This window comes from Sinohyriopsis cumingii, chromosome 10 (assembly GCF_028554795.1).
Source record: "Sinohyriopsis cumingii isolate HCF-2022 chromosome 10, ASM2855479v2, whole genome shotgun sequence".
Taxonomy (NCBI): domain Eukaryota; kingdom Metazoa; phylum Mollusca; class Bivalvia; order Unionida; family Unionidae; genus Sinohyriopsis; species Sinohyriopsis cumingii.
This window is the reverse complement of record NC_142970.1, coordinates 30,326,563-30,342,116: the sequence shown is the minus strand read 5'-3', so window position 1 is coordinate 30,342,116 and position 15,554 is coordinate 30,326,563. Positions and strand designations below refer to the sequence as shown.

At 29.7% G+C, this 15,554-nt stretch overlaps 1 protein-coding gene across 1 annotated transcript in view; it reads right to left on the bottom strand.

Moving 5' to 3' along the window:
- Window positions 1-15,554, bottom strand: part of LOC149789827 (anoctamin-4-like) — a 143,309-nt gene that overhangs the window by 16,352 nt on the left and 111,403 nt on the right. The window contains exon 24 of the mRNA XM_089973133.1: window positions 1-131. Coding sequence (XP_089829259.1) covers window positions 1-131 — 131 coding nt within the window. The remainder of the gene's footprint in view (window positions 132-15,554) is intronic.

Below are 15,554 nucleotides of genomic sequence, written 5' to 3'. Positions count from 1 at the left end.
CCATTTCAAGGTACTCATAAAATAGTCCAAGTTTGGGCATTTCAGACAACATGTAGTCCTGCTCCCAGCGAGTGCATATAGCTGAGGTTTTCTTCTCAACCGATTCTGATGTGAACCAATGAATGATCTTTCTGTTAAAGAAATAAACACTAAGTTAACATTATCACTGAGTATGCTTTGCTTCTTTTAAGCAGTTGGTCAACATTATTATGGAGTATGTTTGCTTCCTTTTAACAGTAAGTCAACATTATCATTGAGTATGCTTTGCTTCCCTTAAAACATTACGTCAACATTATCATTGAGTATGCTTTGCTTCCCTTAAAACATTACATCAACATTATTATTGAGTATGCTTTGCTTTCTTTAAAACAGTAAGTCAACATTATCATAGAATATGTTTTACTCTCTTCAAGCAGTAAGTCAACTTTATTATTGAAGTTGCTTTGCTCCCATTATCATGGAGTATGCCTTGCTCCCTTTAAGCAGTAAGTCAACATTATCATGGAGTATGCTTTTCCCTCTTTAAGCAGTAGGTCAACATCATCATGGAGTATATTTTGCTCCTTTTAAACAGTGAGTAAACTTTATTACTTAAGTTGCTTTGCTTCCTTTAAACCAGGGTGGTCAAACATCTTCAACACCATGGGGCTACATTGAACAAAAATGTAAAGTTTGTGTGAGATATATATATTTGGCCTGCAGGTCTACAGTTGGACAACTCAGTTTAATCAGTAAGTCAACATTACTATGGAGGGTGCTATTAACAGTAAGTCAACATTATGGAGTATGCTTTCCATCTTTTCAAAAGCAAATCAGCATTATCATAGAGTATATTTTGCTTCCATTAAACAGTAAGTCAACATTACTATGGTGTATGCTTTGCTTTCTTTAAAACAGTAAGTCAACATTATTACGATGCATGCTTTGCTTTCTTTAAACAGTAAATCAACATTATTATGAAGCATGATTTGCTTTTATTAAAACAGTAAATCAACATTATTACGATGCATGTTTTCCTTTTTTAAAACAGTAAATCAACATTATTATAGGTATGCTTTGCTTTCTTTAAACAGTAAGTCAAGATTACTATGGTGTATGCTTTGCTTTCTTTAAAACAGCAAGTCAACAATATTATGGGTATGCTTTGCTTCCTTTAAACAGTAGGTCAACATTATTATGATGCATGTTTTGCTTCCTTTAAACAGTAAGTCAACACTATTATGGGTATGCTTTGCTTTCCTTAAACAGAAAGTCAACATTGTCATGCAGTATGCTTTGCTTTCTTTAAACAGTAAGTCAACATTATTATGATGCATGTTTTGCTTCCTTTAAAACAGTAAGTCAACATTATTATGGGTATGCTTTGCTTACTTTACACAGTACATCAACATTATTATGATGCATGTTTTGCTTCCTTTAAAACAGTAAGTCAACATTATTATGGGTATGCTTTGCTTACTTTACACAGTACATCAACATTATTATGATGCATGTTTTGCTTCCTTTAAAACAGTAAGTCAACATTATTATGGGTATGCTTTGCTTTCCTTAAACAGTAAGTCAACACTGTCATGCGTGTATGCTTTGCTTTTTTTAAACAGTAAGTAAACATTATTACGATGCATGCTTTGCTTTTATTAAAACAGTAAATCATCATTATTACGATGCATGCTTTGCTTTCTTTAAAACAGTAAATCAACATTACCGGTATTACGATGCATGTTTTGCTTTCTTTAAAACAGTAAGTCAACATTATTATGATGCATGTTTTGCTTTCTTTAAAACAGTAAGTCAACATTATTATGGGTATGCTTTGCTTTCTTTAAACAGTAAAGCAACGTTATAATGATGTATATATGCTTTGCTTTCTTTAAAACAGTAAGTCAACATTATTATAATGCAAATTTTGCTTTCTTTAAACAGTAAATCAACATTATAATGATGTCTGCTTTGCTTTCTTTAAAACAGTAAGTCAACATTATTATAATGCATGTTTTGCTTCCTTTAAACAGTAAGTCAACATTATTATAATGCATGTTTTGCTTCCTTTAAACAGTAAGGCAACATTGATATGATGCATGTTTTGCTTTCTTTAAAACAGTAAGTCAACATTATTATAATGCATGTTTTGCTTCCTTTAAAACAGTAAGTCAACATTATTATGGGTATGTTTTGCTTCCTTTAAACAGTAAGTCAACATTATTACAATGTATGCTTTGCTTTCTTTAAACAGTAAGGCAACATTATGACGATGTATGTTTTGCTTTCTTTAAAAAAGTAAGTCAACATTATTACGATGTATGTTTTGCTTTCTTTAAACAGTAAGTCAACATTATTATGATGTATGTATTGCTTTCTTTAAACAATAAGGCAACATTATGATGACGTATGTTTTGCTTTCTTTAAACAGTAAGTCAACATTATTATGATGTATGTATTGCTTTCTTTAAACAATAAGGCAACATTATGATGATGTATGTTTTGCTTTCTTTAAACAGTAAGGCAACATTATTATGATGCATGTTTTGCTTTCTTTAAACAGCAACATTATAATGATGCATGTTTTGCTTTCTTTAAACAGTAAATCAACATTATTATGATGCATGTTTTGCTTTCTACAAAACAGTAAATCAACATTATAATGATGCATGTTTTGCTTTCTACAAAACAGTAAGTCAACATTATTATGATGCATGTTTTGCTTTCTTTAAAACAGTAAATCAACATTATTATGATGCATGTTTTGCTTTCTACAAAACAGTAAATCAACATTATAATGATGCATGTTTTGCTTTCTACAAAACAGTAAGTCAACATTATTATGATGCATGTTTTGCTTCCTTCAAAACAGTAAATCAACATTATTATGATGCATGTTTTGCTTTCTACAAAACAGTAAATCAACATTATAATGATGCATGTTTTGCTTTCTTTAAAACAGTAAATCAACATTATTATGATGCATGTTTTGCTTTCTTTAAAACAGTAAATCAACATTATTATGATGTATGCTTTGCTTTCTTTAAACAGTAAATCAACATTATTATGATGCATGTTTTGCTTTCTACAAAACAGTAAATCAACATTATTATGATGTATGCTTTGCTTTCTTTAAACAGTAAATCAACATTATTATGATGCATGTTTTGCTTTCTTTAAAACAGTAAATCAACATTATTATGATGCATGTTTTGCTTTCTTTAAAACAGTAAATCAACATTATTATGATGCATGTTTTGCTTTCTACAAAACAGTAAGTCAACATTATTATGATGCATGTTTTGCTTTCTACAAAACAGTAAGTCAACATTATTATGATGCATGTTTTGCTTTCTTTAAAACAGTAAATCAACATTATTATGATGCATGTTTTGCTTTCTTTAAAACAGTAAATCAACATTATTATGATGCATGTTTTGCTTTCTTTAAAACAGTAAATCAACATTATTATGATGCATGTTTTGCTTTCTACAAAACAGTAAGTCAATATTATTATGATGCATGTTTTGCTTTCTTTAAAACAGTAAATCAACATTATTATGATGCATGTTTTGCTTTGTACAAAACAGTAAATCAACATTATTATGATGCATGTTTTGCTTTCTTTAAAACAGTAAATCAACATTATAATGATGCATGTTTAGCTTTCTTTAAAACAGTAAGTCAACATTATTACGATGCATGCTTTCCTGCCTTTAAACAGTAAATCAACATTATTATGATGCATGTTTTGCTTTCTTTAAAACAGTAAATCAACATTATTATGATGCATGTTTTGCTTTCTTTAAACAGTGAATCAACATTATTATGATGCATGTTTTGCTTTCTTTAAAACAGTAAATCAACATTATTATGATGCATGTTTTGCTTTCTTTAAAACAGTAAATCACCATTATTATGATGCATGTTTTGCTTTCTTTAAAACAGTAAATCAACATTATTATGATGCATGTTTTGCTTTCTTTAAAACAGTAAATCAACATTATTATGATGCATGTTTTGCTTTCTTTAAACAGTGAATCAACATTATTATGATGCATGTTTTGCTTTCTTTAAAACAGTAAATCACCATTATTATGATGCATGTTTTGCTTTCTTTAAAACAGTAAATCACCATTATTATGATGCATGTTTTGCTTTCTACAAAACATCAAGTCAACGTTATTACGATGCATGTTTTGCTTCCTTTAAACAGTGAATCAACATTATTATGATGTATGCTTTGCTTCCTTTAAACAGTAAGTCAACATTATTACAATGTATGCTTTGCTTCCTTTAAAACAGTAAGTCAACATTATAATGAAGCATGTTTTGCTTCTTTTAAACAGTAAGACAACATTATTATGGTGCATGTTTTGCTTTCTTTAAAACAGTGAATCAACATTATTATGATGCATGTTTTGCTTCCTTTAAACAGTAAGTCAACATTATTGCAATGTATGCTTTACTTTCTTTAAACAGCAAGTCAACATTATTACAATGTATGCTTTGATTTCTTTAAACAGTAAGTCAGCATTATTATGATGCATGTTTTGCTTTCCTTAAAACAGTAAGTCAACATTATAATGATGCATAATTTGCTTTCTTTAAAACAGTAAGTCAACATTATTATAATGCATGTTTTGCTTCCTTTAAACAGTAACACAACATTATTATGATGCATGTTTTGCTTTCTTTAAAACAGTAAGTCAACAGTATTATGGGTATGCTATGCTTCATTTAAACAGTAAGTCAACATTATTACAATGTATGCTTTGCTTCCTTTAAACAGTAAGTCAACATTATTATGATGCATGTCTAACTTTCTTTAAAACAGTAAATCAACATTATTATGATGTATGCTTTGATTTCTTTAAAACAGTAAGTCAACATTATTATGATGTATGCTTAGATTTCTTTAAACATTAAGTCAAAATTATTATCATGCATGTTTTGCTTTCGTTAAAACAGTAAGTCAACATTATTACAATGTATGCTTTGATTTCTTTAAAACAGTAAGTCAACATTATTATAATGCATGTTTTATTTCCTTTAAACAGTAAGTCAACATTATTATGGGTATGCTATGCTTCCTTTAAACAGTTAATCAACATAATTATCATGCATGTTTTGCTTTCTTTAAAAAAGTAAGTCAACATTAGTACGATGTATGTTTTGTTTTCTTTAAAACAGAAAGTCAACATTATTATGATGTATGTTTTGCTTTATTTAAACAGTAAGGAAACATTATTACGATGTATGTTTTGCTTTCTTTAAACAGTAAGGCAACATTATTATGATGCATGTTTTGCTTTCTTTAAACAGTAAATCAACATTATAATGATGCATGTTTTTCTTTCTTTAAACAGTAAATCAACATTATTACGATGAATGTTTTGCTTTCTTTAAACAGTAAATCAACATTATTATGATGTATGCTTTGCTTTCTTTAAAAAAGTAAGTCAACATTATTACGATGCATGTTTTGCTTTCTTTAAACAGTAAATCAACATTATTATGATGTATGCTTTGCTTTCTTTAAACAATAAGTCAACATTATTATGATGCATGTTTTGCTTCCTTTAAAAAGTAAGTCAACATTATTATGATGCATGTTTTGCTTCCTTTAAAAAGTAAGTCAAAATTATTATGATGTATGTTTTGCTTTCTTTAAAACAGTAAGTCAACATTATTATGGGTATGCTTTCCTTCCTTTAAACAGTAAATCAACATTATTATGATGTATGCTTTACTTTCTTTAAACAGTAAGTCAATATTATTACGATGTATGTTTTGCTTCCTTTAAAAAGTAAGTCAACATTATTATGATGCATGTTTTGCTTCCTTTAAAAAGTAAGTCAAAATTATTATGATGTATGTTTTGCTTTCTTTAAAACAATAAGTCAACATTATTATGGGTATGCTTTCCTTCCTTTAAACACTAAATCAACATTATTATGATGCATGTTTTGCTTCCTTTAAACATTAAGTCAACATTATTATGATGCATGTTTTGCTTCCTTTGAACAGTGAATCAACATTATTATGATGCATGTTTTGCTTTCTTTAAAACAGTAAATCAACATTATTATGATGCATGTTTTGCTTTCTTTAAAACAGTAAATCACCATTATTATGATGCATGTTTTGCTTTCTTTAAAACAGTAAATCAACATTATTATGATGCATGTTTTGCTTTCTTTAAAACAGTAAATCAACATTATTATGATGCATGTTTTGCTTTCTTTAAACAGTGAATCAACATTATTATGATGCATGTTTTGCTTTCTTTAAAACAGTAAATCACCATTATTATGATGCATGTTTTGCTTTCTTTAAAACAGTAAATCACCATTATTATGATGCATGTTTTGCTTTCTACAAAACATCAAGTCAACGTTATTACGATGCATGTTTTGCTTCCTTTAAACAGTGAATCAACATTATTATGATGTATGCTTTGCTTCCTTTAAACAGTAAGTCAACATTATTACAATGTATGCTTTGCTTCCTTTAAAACAGTAAGTCAACATTATAATGAAGCATGTTTTGCTTCTTTTAAACAGTAAGACAACATTATTATGGTGCATGTTTTGCTTTCTTTAAAACAGTGAATCAACATTATTATGATGCATGTTTTGCTTCCTTTAAACAGTAAGTCAACATTATTGCAATGTATGCTTTACTTTCTTTAAACAGCAAGTCAACATTATTACAATGTATGCTTTGATTTCTTTAAACAGTAAGTCAGCATTATTATGATGCATGTTTTGCTTTCCTTAAAACAGTAAGTCAACATTATAATGATGCATAATTTGCTTTCTTTAAAACAGTAAGTCAACATTATTATAATGCATGTTTTGCTTCCTTTAAACAGTAACACAACATTATTATGATGCATGTTTTGCTTTCTTTAAAACAGTAAGTCAACAGTATTATGGGTATGCTATGCTTCATTTAAACAGTAAGTCAACATTATTACAATGTATGCTTTGCTTCCTTTAAACAGTAAGTCAACATTATTATGATGCATGTCTAACTTTCTTTAAAACAGTAAATCAACATTATTATGATGTATGCTTTGATTTCTTTAAAACAGTAAGTCAACATTATTATGATGTATGCTTAGATTTCTTTAAACATTAAGTCAAAATTATTATCATGCATGTTTTGCTTTCGTTAAAACAGTAAGTCAACATTATTACAATGTATGCTTTGATTTCTTTAAAACAGTAAGTCAACATTATTATAATGCATGTTTTATTTCCTTTAAACAGTAAGTCAACATTATTATGGGTATGCTATGCTTCCTTTAAACAGTTAATCAACATAATTATCATGCATGTTTTGCTTTCTTTAAAAAAGTAAGTCAACATTAGTACGATGTATGTTTTGTTTTCTTTAAAACAGAAAGTCAACATTATTATGATGTATGTTTTGCTTTATTTAAACAGTAAGGAAACATTATTACGATGTATGTTTTGCTTTCTTTAAACAGTAAGGCAACATTATTATGATGCATGTTTTGCTTTCTTTAAACAGTAAATCAACATTATAATGATGCATGTTTTTCTTTCTTTAAACAGTAAATCAACATTATTACGATGAATGTTTTGCTTTCTTTAAACAGTAAATCAACATTATTATGATGTATGCTTTGCTTTCTTTAAAAAAGTAAGTCAACATTATTACGATGCATGTTTTGCTTTCTTTAAACAGTAAATCAACATTATTATGATGTATGCTTTGCTTTCTTTAAACAATAAGTCAACATTATTATGATGCATGTTTTGCTTCCTTTAAAAAGTAAGTCAACATTATTATGATGCATGTTTTGCTTCCTTTAAAAAGTAAGTCAAAATTATTATGATGTATGTTTTGCTTTCTTTAAAACAGTAAGTCAACATTATTATGGGTATGCTTTCCTTCCTTTAAACAGTAAATCAACATTATTATGATGTATGCTTTACTTTCTTTAAACAGTAAGTCAATATTATTACGATGTATGTTTTGCTTCCTTTAAAAAGTAAGTCAACATTATTATGATGCATGTTTTGCTTCCTTTAAAAAGTAAGTCAAAATTATTATGATGTATGTTTTGCTTTCTTTAAAACAATAAGTCAACATTATTATGGGTATGCTTTCCTTCCTTTAAACACTAAATCAACATTATTATGATGCATGTTTTGCTTCCTTTAAACATTAAGTCAACATTATTATGATGCATGTTTTGCTTCCTTTGAACAGTAAATCAACATTATTATGATGCATGTTTTGCTTTTTTTAAAACAGTAAGTCAACATTATTACAATGCATGTTTTGCTTCCTTTAAACAGTAAGTCAACATTATTACAATGTATGCTTTGCTTTCTTTAAACAATAAGTCAACATTATTATGATGCATGTTTTGCTTTCTTTAAAACAGTAAGTCAACATTATTACTACATGTATGTATGCTTTGCTTTCTTTAAAACAGTAAGTCAACATTATTATAATGCATGGTTTGCTTCCTTTAAACAGTAAGGCAACATTATTATAATGCATGTTTTGCTTTCTTTAAAACAGTAAGTCAACATTGTTATGGGTATGCTTTGCTTCCTTTAAACAGTAAGTTAACATTATTACAATGTATGCTTTGCTTTCATTAAACAGTAAGTCAACATTATTATGATGCATGTTTTGTTTTCTTTAAAACAGTAAGTCAACATTAGTATAATGCATGTTTTGCTTCCTTTAAACAGTAAGGCAACATTATTATGATGCATGTTTTGCTTTCTTTAAAACAGTAAGTCAACATTATTATAATGCATGTTTTGCTTCCTTTAAACAGTAAGGCAACATTATTATGATGCATGTTTTGCTTTCTACAAAACAGTAAGTCAACATTATTATGGGTATGCTATGCTTCCTTTAAAACAGTAAATCAACATTATTATGACGCATGTTTTGCTTTCTTTAAAACAGTAAATCAACATTATTATGATGCATGTTTTGCTTTCTTTAAACAGTAAGTCAACATTATTATGGGTATGCTATGCTTCCTTTAAACAGTAAGTCAACATTATTATGATGCATGTTTTGCTTTCTTTAAACAGTAAGTCAACATTATAATGATGCATGTTTTGCTTTCTTTAAAACAGTAAATCAACATTATTATGATGCATGTTTTGCTTCCTTTAAACATTAAATCAACATTATTATGATGTATGCTTTGCTTTCTACAAAACAGTAAGTCAACATTATTATGGGTATGCTATGCTTCCCTTAAAACAGTAAATCAACATTATAATGATGCATGTTTTGCTTTCTTTAAAACAGTAAGTCAACATTATTATGATGCATGTTTTGCTTCCTTTAAACAGTAAGTCAACATTATAATGATTCATGTTTTGCTTTCTTTAAAACAGTAAGTCAACATTATTATGATGCATGTTTTGCTTCCTTTAAACATTAAATCAACATTATTATGATGCATGCTTTGCTTTCTTTAAACAGTAAGTCAATATTATTATGATGTATGTTTTGCTTCCTTTAAAAAGTAAGTCAACATTATTATGATGCATGTTTTGCTTCCTTTAAAACATTAAGTCAAAATTATTATGATGCATGTTTTGCTTTCTTTAAAACAGTAAGTCAACATTATTATGGGTATGCTTTGCTTCCTTTAAACAGTAAATCAACATTATTATAATACATGTTTTGCTTTCTTTAAACAGTAAGTCAACATTATTATGATGCATGTTTTACTTTCTTTAAAACAGTAAATCAACATTATTATGATGCATGTTTTGCTTCCTTTAAAATAGTACATCAACATTATTATGAGTATGCTATGCTTCCTTTAAACAGTTAATCAACATTATTATGATGCATGTTTTGCTTTCTTCAAAAAAGTAAGGCAACATTATTACGATGTACGTTTTGCTTTCTTTAAACAGTAAGGCAACATTATTATGATTCATGTTTTGCTTTCTTTAAACAGTAAGGCAATATTATTATGGGTATGCTATGCTTCCTTTAAACAGTTAATCAACATTATTATGATGCATGTTTTGCTTTCTTTAAAAAAGTAAGTCAACATTATTACGATGTATGTTTTGCTTTCTTTAAACAGTAAGTCAACATTATTATGATGTATGTATTGCTTTCTTTAAAACAGTAAGGCAACATTATTATGATGCATGTTTTGCTTTCCTTAAACAGTAAATCAACATTATTACGATGAATGTTTTGCTTTCTTTAAACAGTAAATCAACATTATTACGATGCATGTTTTGCTTTCTACAAAACAGTAAATCAACATTATAATGATGCATGTTTTGCTTTCTTTAGAACAGTAAATCAACATTATTATGATGCATGTTTTGCTTTCTACAAAACAGTTAGTCAACATTATTACAATGCATGTTTTGCTTCCCTTAAACATTAAATCAACATTATTATGATGTATGCTTTGCTTTCCTTAAACAGTAAGTCAATATTATTACGATGTATGTTTTGCTTCCTTTAAAAATTAAGTCAACATTATTATGATGCATGTTTTGCTTCCTTTAAAACAGTAAGTCAAAATTATTATGATGCATGTTTTGCTTTCTTTAAAACAGTAAGTCAACATTATTATGGGTATGCTTTCCTTACTTTAAACAGTAAATCAACATTATTATGATGCATGTTTTGCTTCCTTTAAACAGTAAGTCAACATTATTATGATGCATGTTTTGCTTTCTTTAAAACAGTAAATCAACATTATTATGGGTATGCTTTGCTTCCTTTAAACAGTAAGTCAATATTATTATGATGCATATTTTGCTTTCTTTAAAACAGTAAATCATCAATATTATGATGCATGTTTTGCTTTCTTTAAACAGTACATCAACATTATTGTGATGCATGTTTTGCTTTCTTTAAACAGTAAATCCAGATTATTATTATTATTCCTTTAAACAGTAAAACTTCTTACTGCAAAATTATTTTGAAGTTTTAATGTGAAAGTTTACTTAATGTTGTCTGAGACAATATCCCTAATGCAACACTCTGGCCAGAATGTAATCAGTGATTATACAGCTCGCTCGTACAAAACCTTTAACAGTCTCCAGCAGCCACTGAAAACTTGAATTATCTTGCAGAAATAAATTTAGACAAAAACACATGTAACCTTGACAACAATATTTCAGCCCTTTTCCTAACTAAAGAATTTATTGCAATTTGCTTATCATAGAACTGTTTAAACCAATTAGTTCTATATAGCCAGTATTGTGCTGACATGATAAAACCAAATATATACATACATACAATGCATACATACATGCATACAGACACACACACACACACACACATAGGGGCCCCGAGTGGCCGAGTGGTCTAAAGCGCTCTCCGTTACGGATCATTGCCATCTCACCTCTGTCCGTGCCGGTTCGAGTCTAGGATTCAGCCAATGTGGGTATGTGAGAAAGCTTGCCAGTAGCTTCTCATAGGTCGATGGTTCAGCCAATGTGGGTATGTGAGAAAGCTTGCCAGTAGCTTCTCGTAGGTCGATAGTTCTTTCCGGAGTTTTCCCGGGTTCTTCCTCCACCATTAATACTGGCCACCATGTATAGCCTATCGTGTGCTGAAAAATGGTGTTAAACCCTACAACAACAACAACAACAAACACACACACATACACACACACACACACACACACACACACATAAATACATACATACATATAACCTGTTTCTGCCAGAAGCTATCATCATTGTCCATCCACAGAAGCCTGATTTTACTGAGTGAAGTCATAGGCTTTGAGTGAGAACCAATATTAGAAGCATAGTTTATGAATCATTAAGTACCTTCATTAACCAATATGGCAAAGGCTCACATGCAGTCCACACATCTTATTTCTAATTTTATTCACATGCACAATAAAAACGTCAACTATAATCATGAACATGTAGAGTTTGAATCAATATATTTATTTCTACTTACAACTGAACTGGAAAAAAGGACCTTCAATCTAACCTAGGATGTATATAGCAGGGAGAAAAAAAATTGATGTGGTCATGAGCTTAACCTAAGTTATTAAAGCATACACCTAAAAGCAGCACCTAAAAGATGAAAGTTTAAACCAAAATTTTCAACTAAATCACTGAAGCAGGCAATATAGGTCACAAAGCCCTCCTTTTATAATAAGGGTGTAGTATTTATCAAGATGCATCCCCATACCAATATTTATGACTGTGTAGCATATTATGCACAGAATATGACAAAGACTTGAATGGTCATGAGCTAAATACAAAAACTATAGCTAATAAAAGATGAAATATAGGTATGATGAGATTTTGTTGCAAGGGTGTGATACTTCATGATTCTTAGTGTAAATAGTGCCTGAAACAAACAATAACCACAGAATTAAAGTCAGTGAAGAGAAAAATATGGGCAATATTAAACCTGTGACGAATGAGGGAGTAGTGCTCATCAAGAACCAGCTGCCCCAATTTCATACCTTAAAAACAGGTAGGACAATATGTACATAGCATACAAAAAAGCAATGTGCTCATGTCCAACATACAAAAAATTAACCTAAGCCAGTAAAATGTAGAATCTGTGGAACTGGTACTAATAAATATGTCTGCAATCAACCACCTGAATGATTTTATCATGATATTAAAACACAAAATTAAACCAAAGTGATGCAGTGTAAATATGTGTAACTATAACCTAATCATTTATGATGATGTACATAAAGATGCATCCCCATGCACAATTATTTTTCTCTGACTGTGACCATGATTCCAAGGTTTGTTTTAAAACATTTCACTGGGGATGAGAATTTTTATAATGCTATAACTGAGACACATTATTATCACAATTTTATTTATTTTTTAAAATATGCACATGTTCATGTCGATATATATGATGATGACACTGAACAGTAGTAAACAATTTATACTGATATGATTACTGTCAGAAAAATTCAACTGAACTTGTATGATTGGCAATTTAATTTAAAACAGCATATGACTGAATGAAATTATCATGAACAAACATGATAAAATAATAATTTTTACCATCCGAAGAAAGTGTCAACATACATGTACCAGCCAGTGAATCATAAAAAAACTTAAAGGTTAGTAAATAATTCCTTTATTTATATGGAGGGAAAAAAATTGTCAGTAGTCACCTGTTTTGTTATAAATCTGGGACATTTATATCAATATGTTTTTCAATTACATGCACATGCTCATTAGGAATATCAGGTGTGTCACTCTCAGTCTGATGTCCACAACTTGTTGAGTAATAACAAAATCTCCTTCTGCAATTGCCATCTCCTGATTAGACAACAAATCCATCATGGAAGGGTAAGTCAAAGGGAAGGGGTTAGAAAAAGAAAATCCAAAGCCCTTCTGAAACAACTTAGATCACTCATCCCTTTTCACTGTGACAATGAAATTCTCTGGCACCCACCAGCTAGCTGCCTGTCAGAAGTTGGGGTGACAAGTCAAAGATAATAATAATAATAATAATAATAATAATGATGATGATGATGACTTTGTATAGCACCTAATCCTTAGAAGCTCTAAGCGCTTTACAACAGTATAGACAACACCTATAACATAAAAAAAAACAAAAACATATATAATGATATGTTAGGAGTAGATTGCTGCAATTGGTCTTTTTAATCAAAGTTCAGAAGTCATTATATAGCTATTGGATTACCAATATCCTTAGATGGCTTTTAGGAGGCTTGGGGAAGGAGAAACCTTCATTTCATATTTCCCTGTATTAAACTGCCTCTGGAATTGAGGAACCTGTTGCTGCCTGAGTTGGACTGAGGTCAAAATTGCTCAACTTTGTGCAGTGTTTTGCCTCTTATCATTTGACTGAAGAGTGTCTCTTCTTGACAGTTATGATTGATTCAGCCTGAAAGCCAATGAAAGTGAGAAGGCAAGTTAGAGAGACAGTTCCTGTGATGTCTGATTGCTTACTTCCTGCATTATACATGTACTACCAAACAACAACATTGAACTGAAGGGTGCAGACTGGATCGAGAGCCAAGGTATGTTGTGGCTGCTAGAGCTGAAATCTAAACATTCTAATCAGAATATTTTTTTGTTGAAAATTCAAATAGAAAATTGTTGCTTGATTTATTTGTTTGTTTACCCAGCTACGAGTCTGGCAGGATTTTATAAAGAAATTAACAGGATGAAATGAAAATGATTCAATGTTGCATTAGATTACAAGGGCACCATTTCTACTCGTTATACTCTTTAAGAGATAATGTTTAATACCACAGGTTTATGAAAAACATGGCAATGAAAATGGGTCACCATCAAAGTGAACAAAGCCTTGACATATCAGTTAACCAGAGCTCTGAAAAATCTGTCAACTTTTGTTGGCCATTAGTTCATCAGAAGCAGTTTAAATCAATCCTGCAAATCATTACCACACTCCACCTCCTCAACCCATTACCCCAACCCACCCATCCCCGATCATGAAAGTTAATTCCAATATATTACTGCATTTGGTCTTTTTAATCTAAATTCAGAAGTCATTATATAACTATGGAATTACCAATATGCTTAAAGTCTTAGACATCATTTTCTTTATTTTCATAAAAGTCAATAATGCAGAAGGCATGACTTTCAGAACAATTTAAGCTGAAGTCAAGAGTTTCCTGTTACAATAAAGCTTACTACTCATTTTTGCCATGCATTATGCATTAATACAAAGTCATTGTTATCAGTGTATATTTTAGTCTGTGCAGGAATTACTTCACTTTTTCTTGTCTATTTGTTTTAGTAAATGGTTTAACTTTTCATTAAGAATCCCTTTTCTCATGAAACTTAATGGTCTACTCCCACATCTGGCTTGATGCAAGAAACTAGTTCTCTGATAAATGGCATTGGTAAAGATTACAAAAGAATGCTTTCAAAAGTTACAAGGCCATTTCACTCCTACTGCAATGTACATCTTGCATATAAGATAAGGTCAATACCTATGTATGGGTTTCAGTTAAAACATTAATTATTTATCAAGTTTGAATACAATTTTCTTATGGCTGAACAAATCTGGGCAGTGTATAGTCAGTCAAAATGTCACACCTATCAAAATGTCCATCATATACTAGTAAGACTGTAAGACTAATTACAAAGATCTGCAATCAATGGATCCAAATTTAAGTAAATTAAATTGGCCACATCTCCATGTGTTTCTGATCGTGAACAAATCAGTTCCCAGAGAAATTGTTGATACAGTCACCATATTTAACTGAACAAGTAATACAATTTACGCCCCACTTTAAAATCCATCTTCAGCCCTATAGGTATCTTTATGGCCATAATAAAATGAAGATAAAATGGGAAAATAATATAGAAATTCATCTGATTTTAAGTCCGAGTCCTAAAAATATGTACTAAAAACTTCTAAAATGTTATCTGAATTCAATTCTGAATTTGACTTAGTTCACAGTGTCTGCAATGTGGTTTGATGGGAAGTGTGGGGTAATAAAAAAAAATATCAAAACAGACAAAGAGAGAGAATGGATTTAATACCTTTATTAAAATCAATCAATATCTGAATCCTATTTGAATACA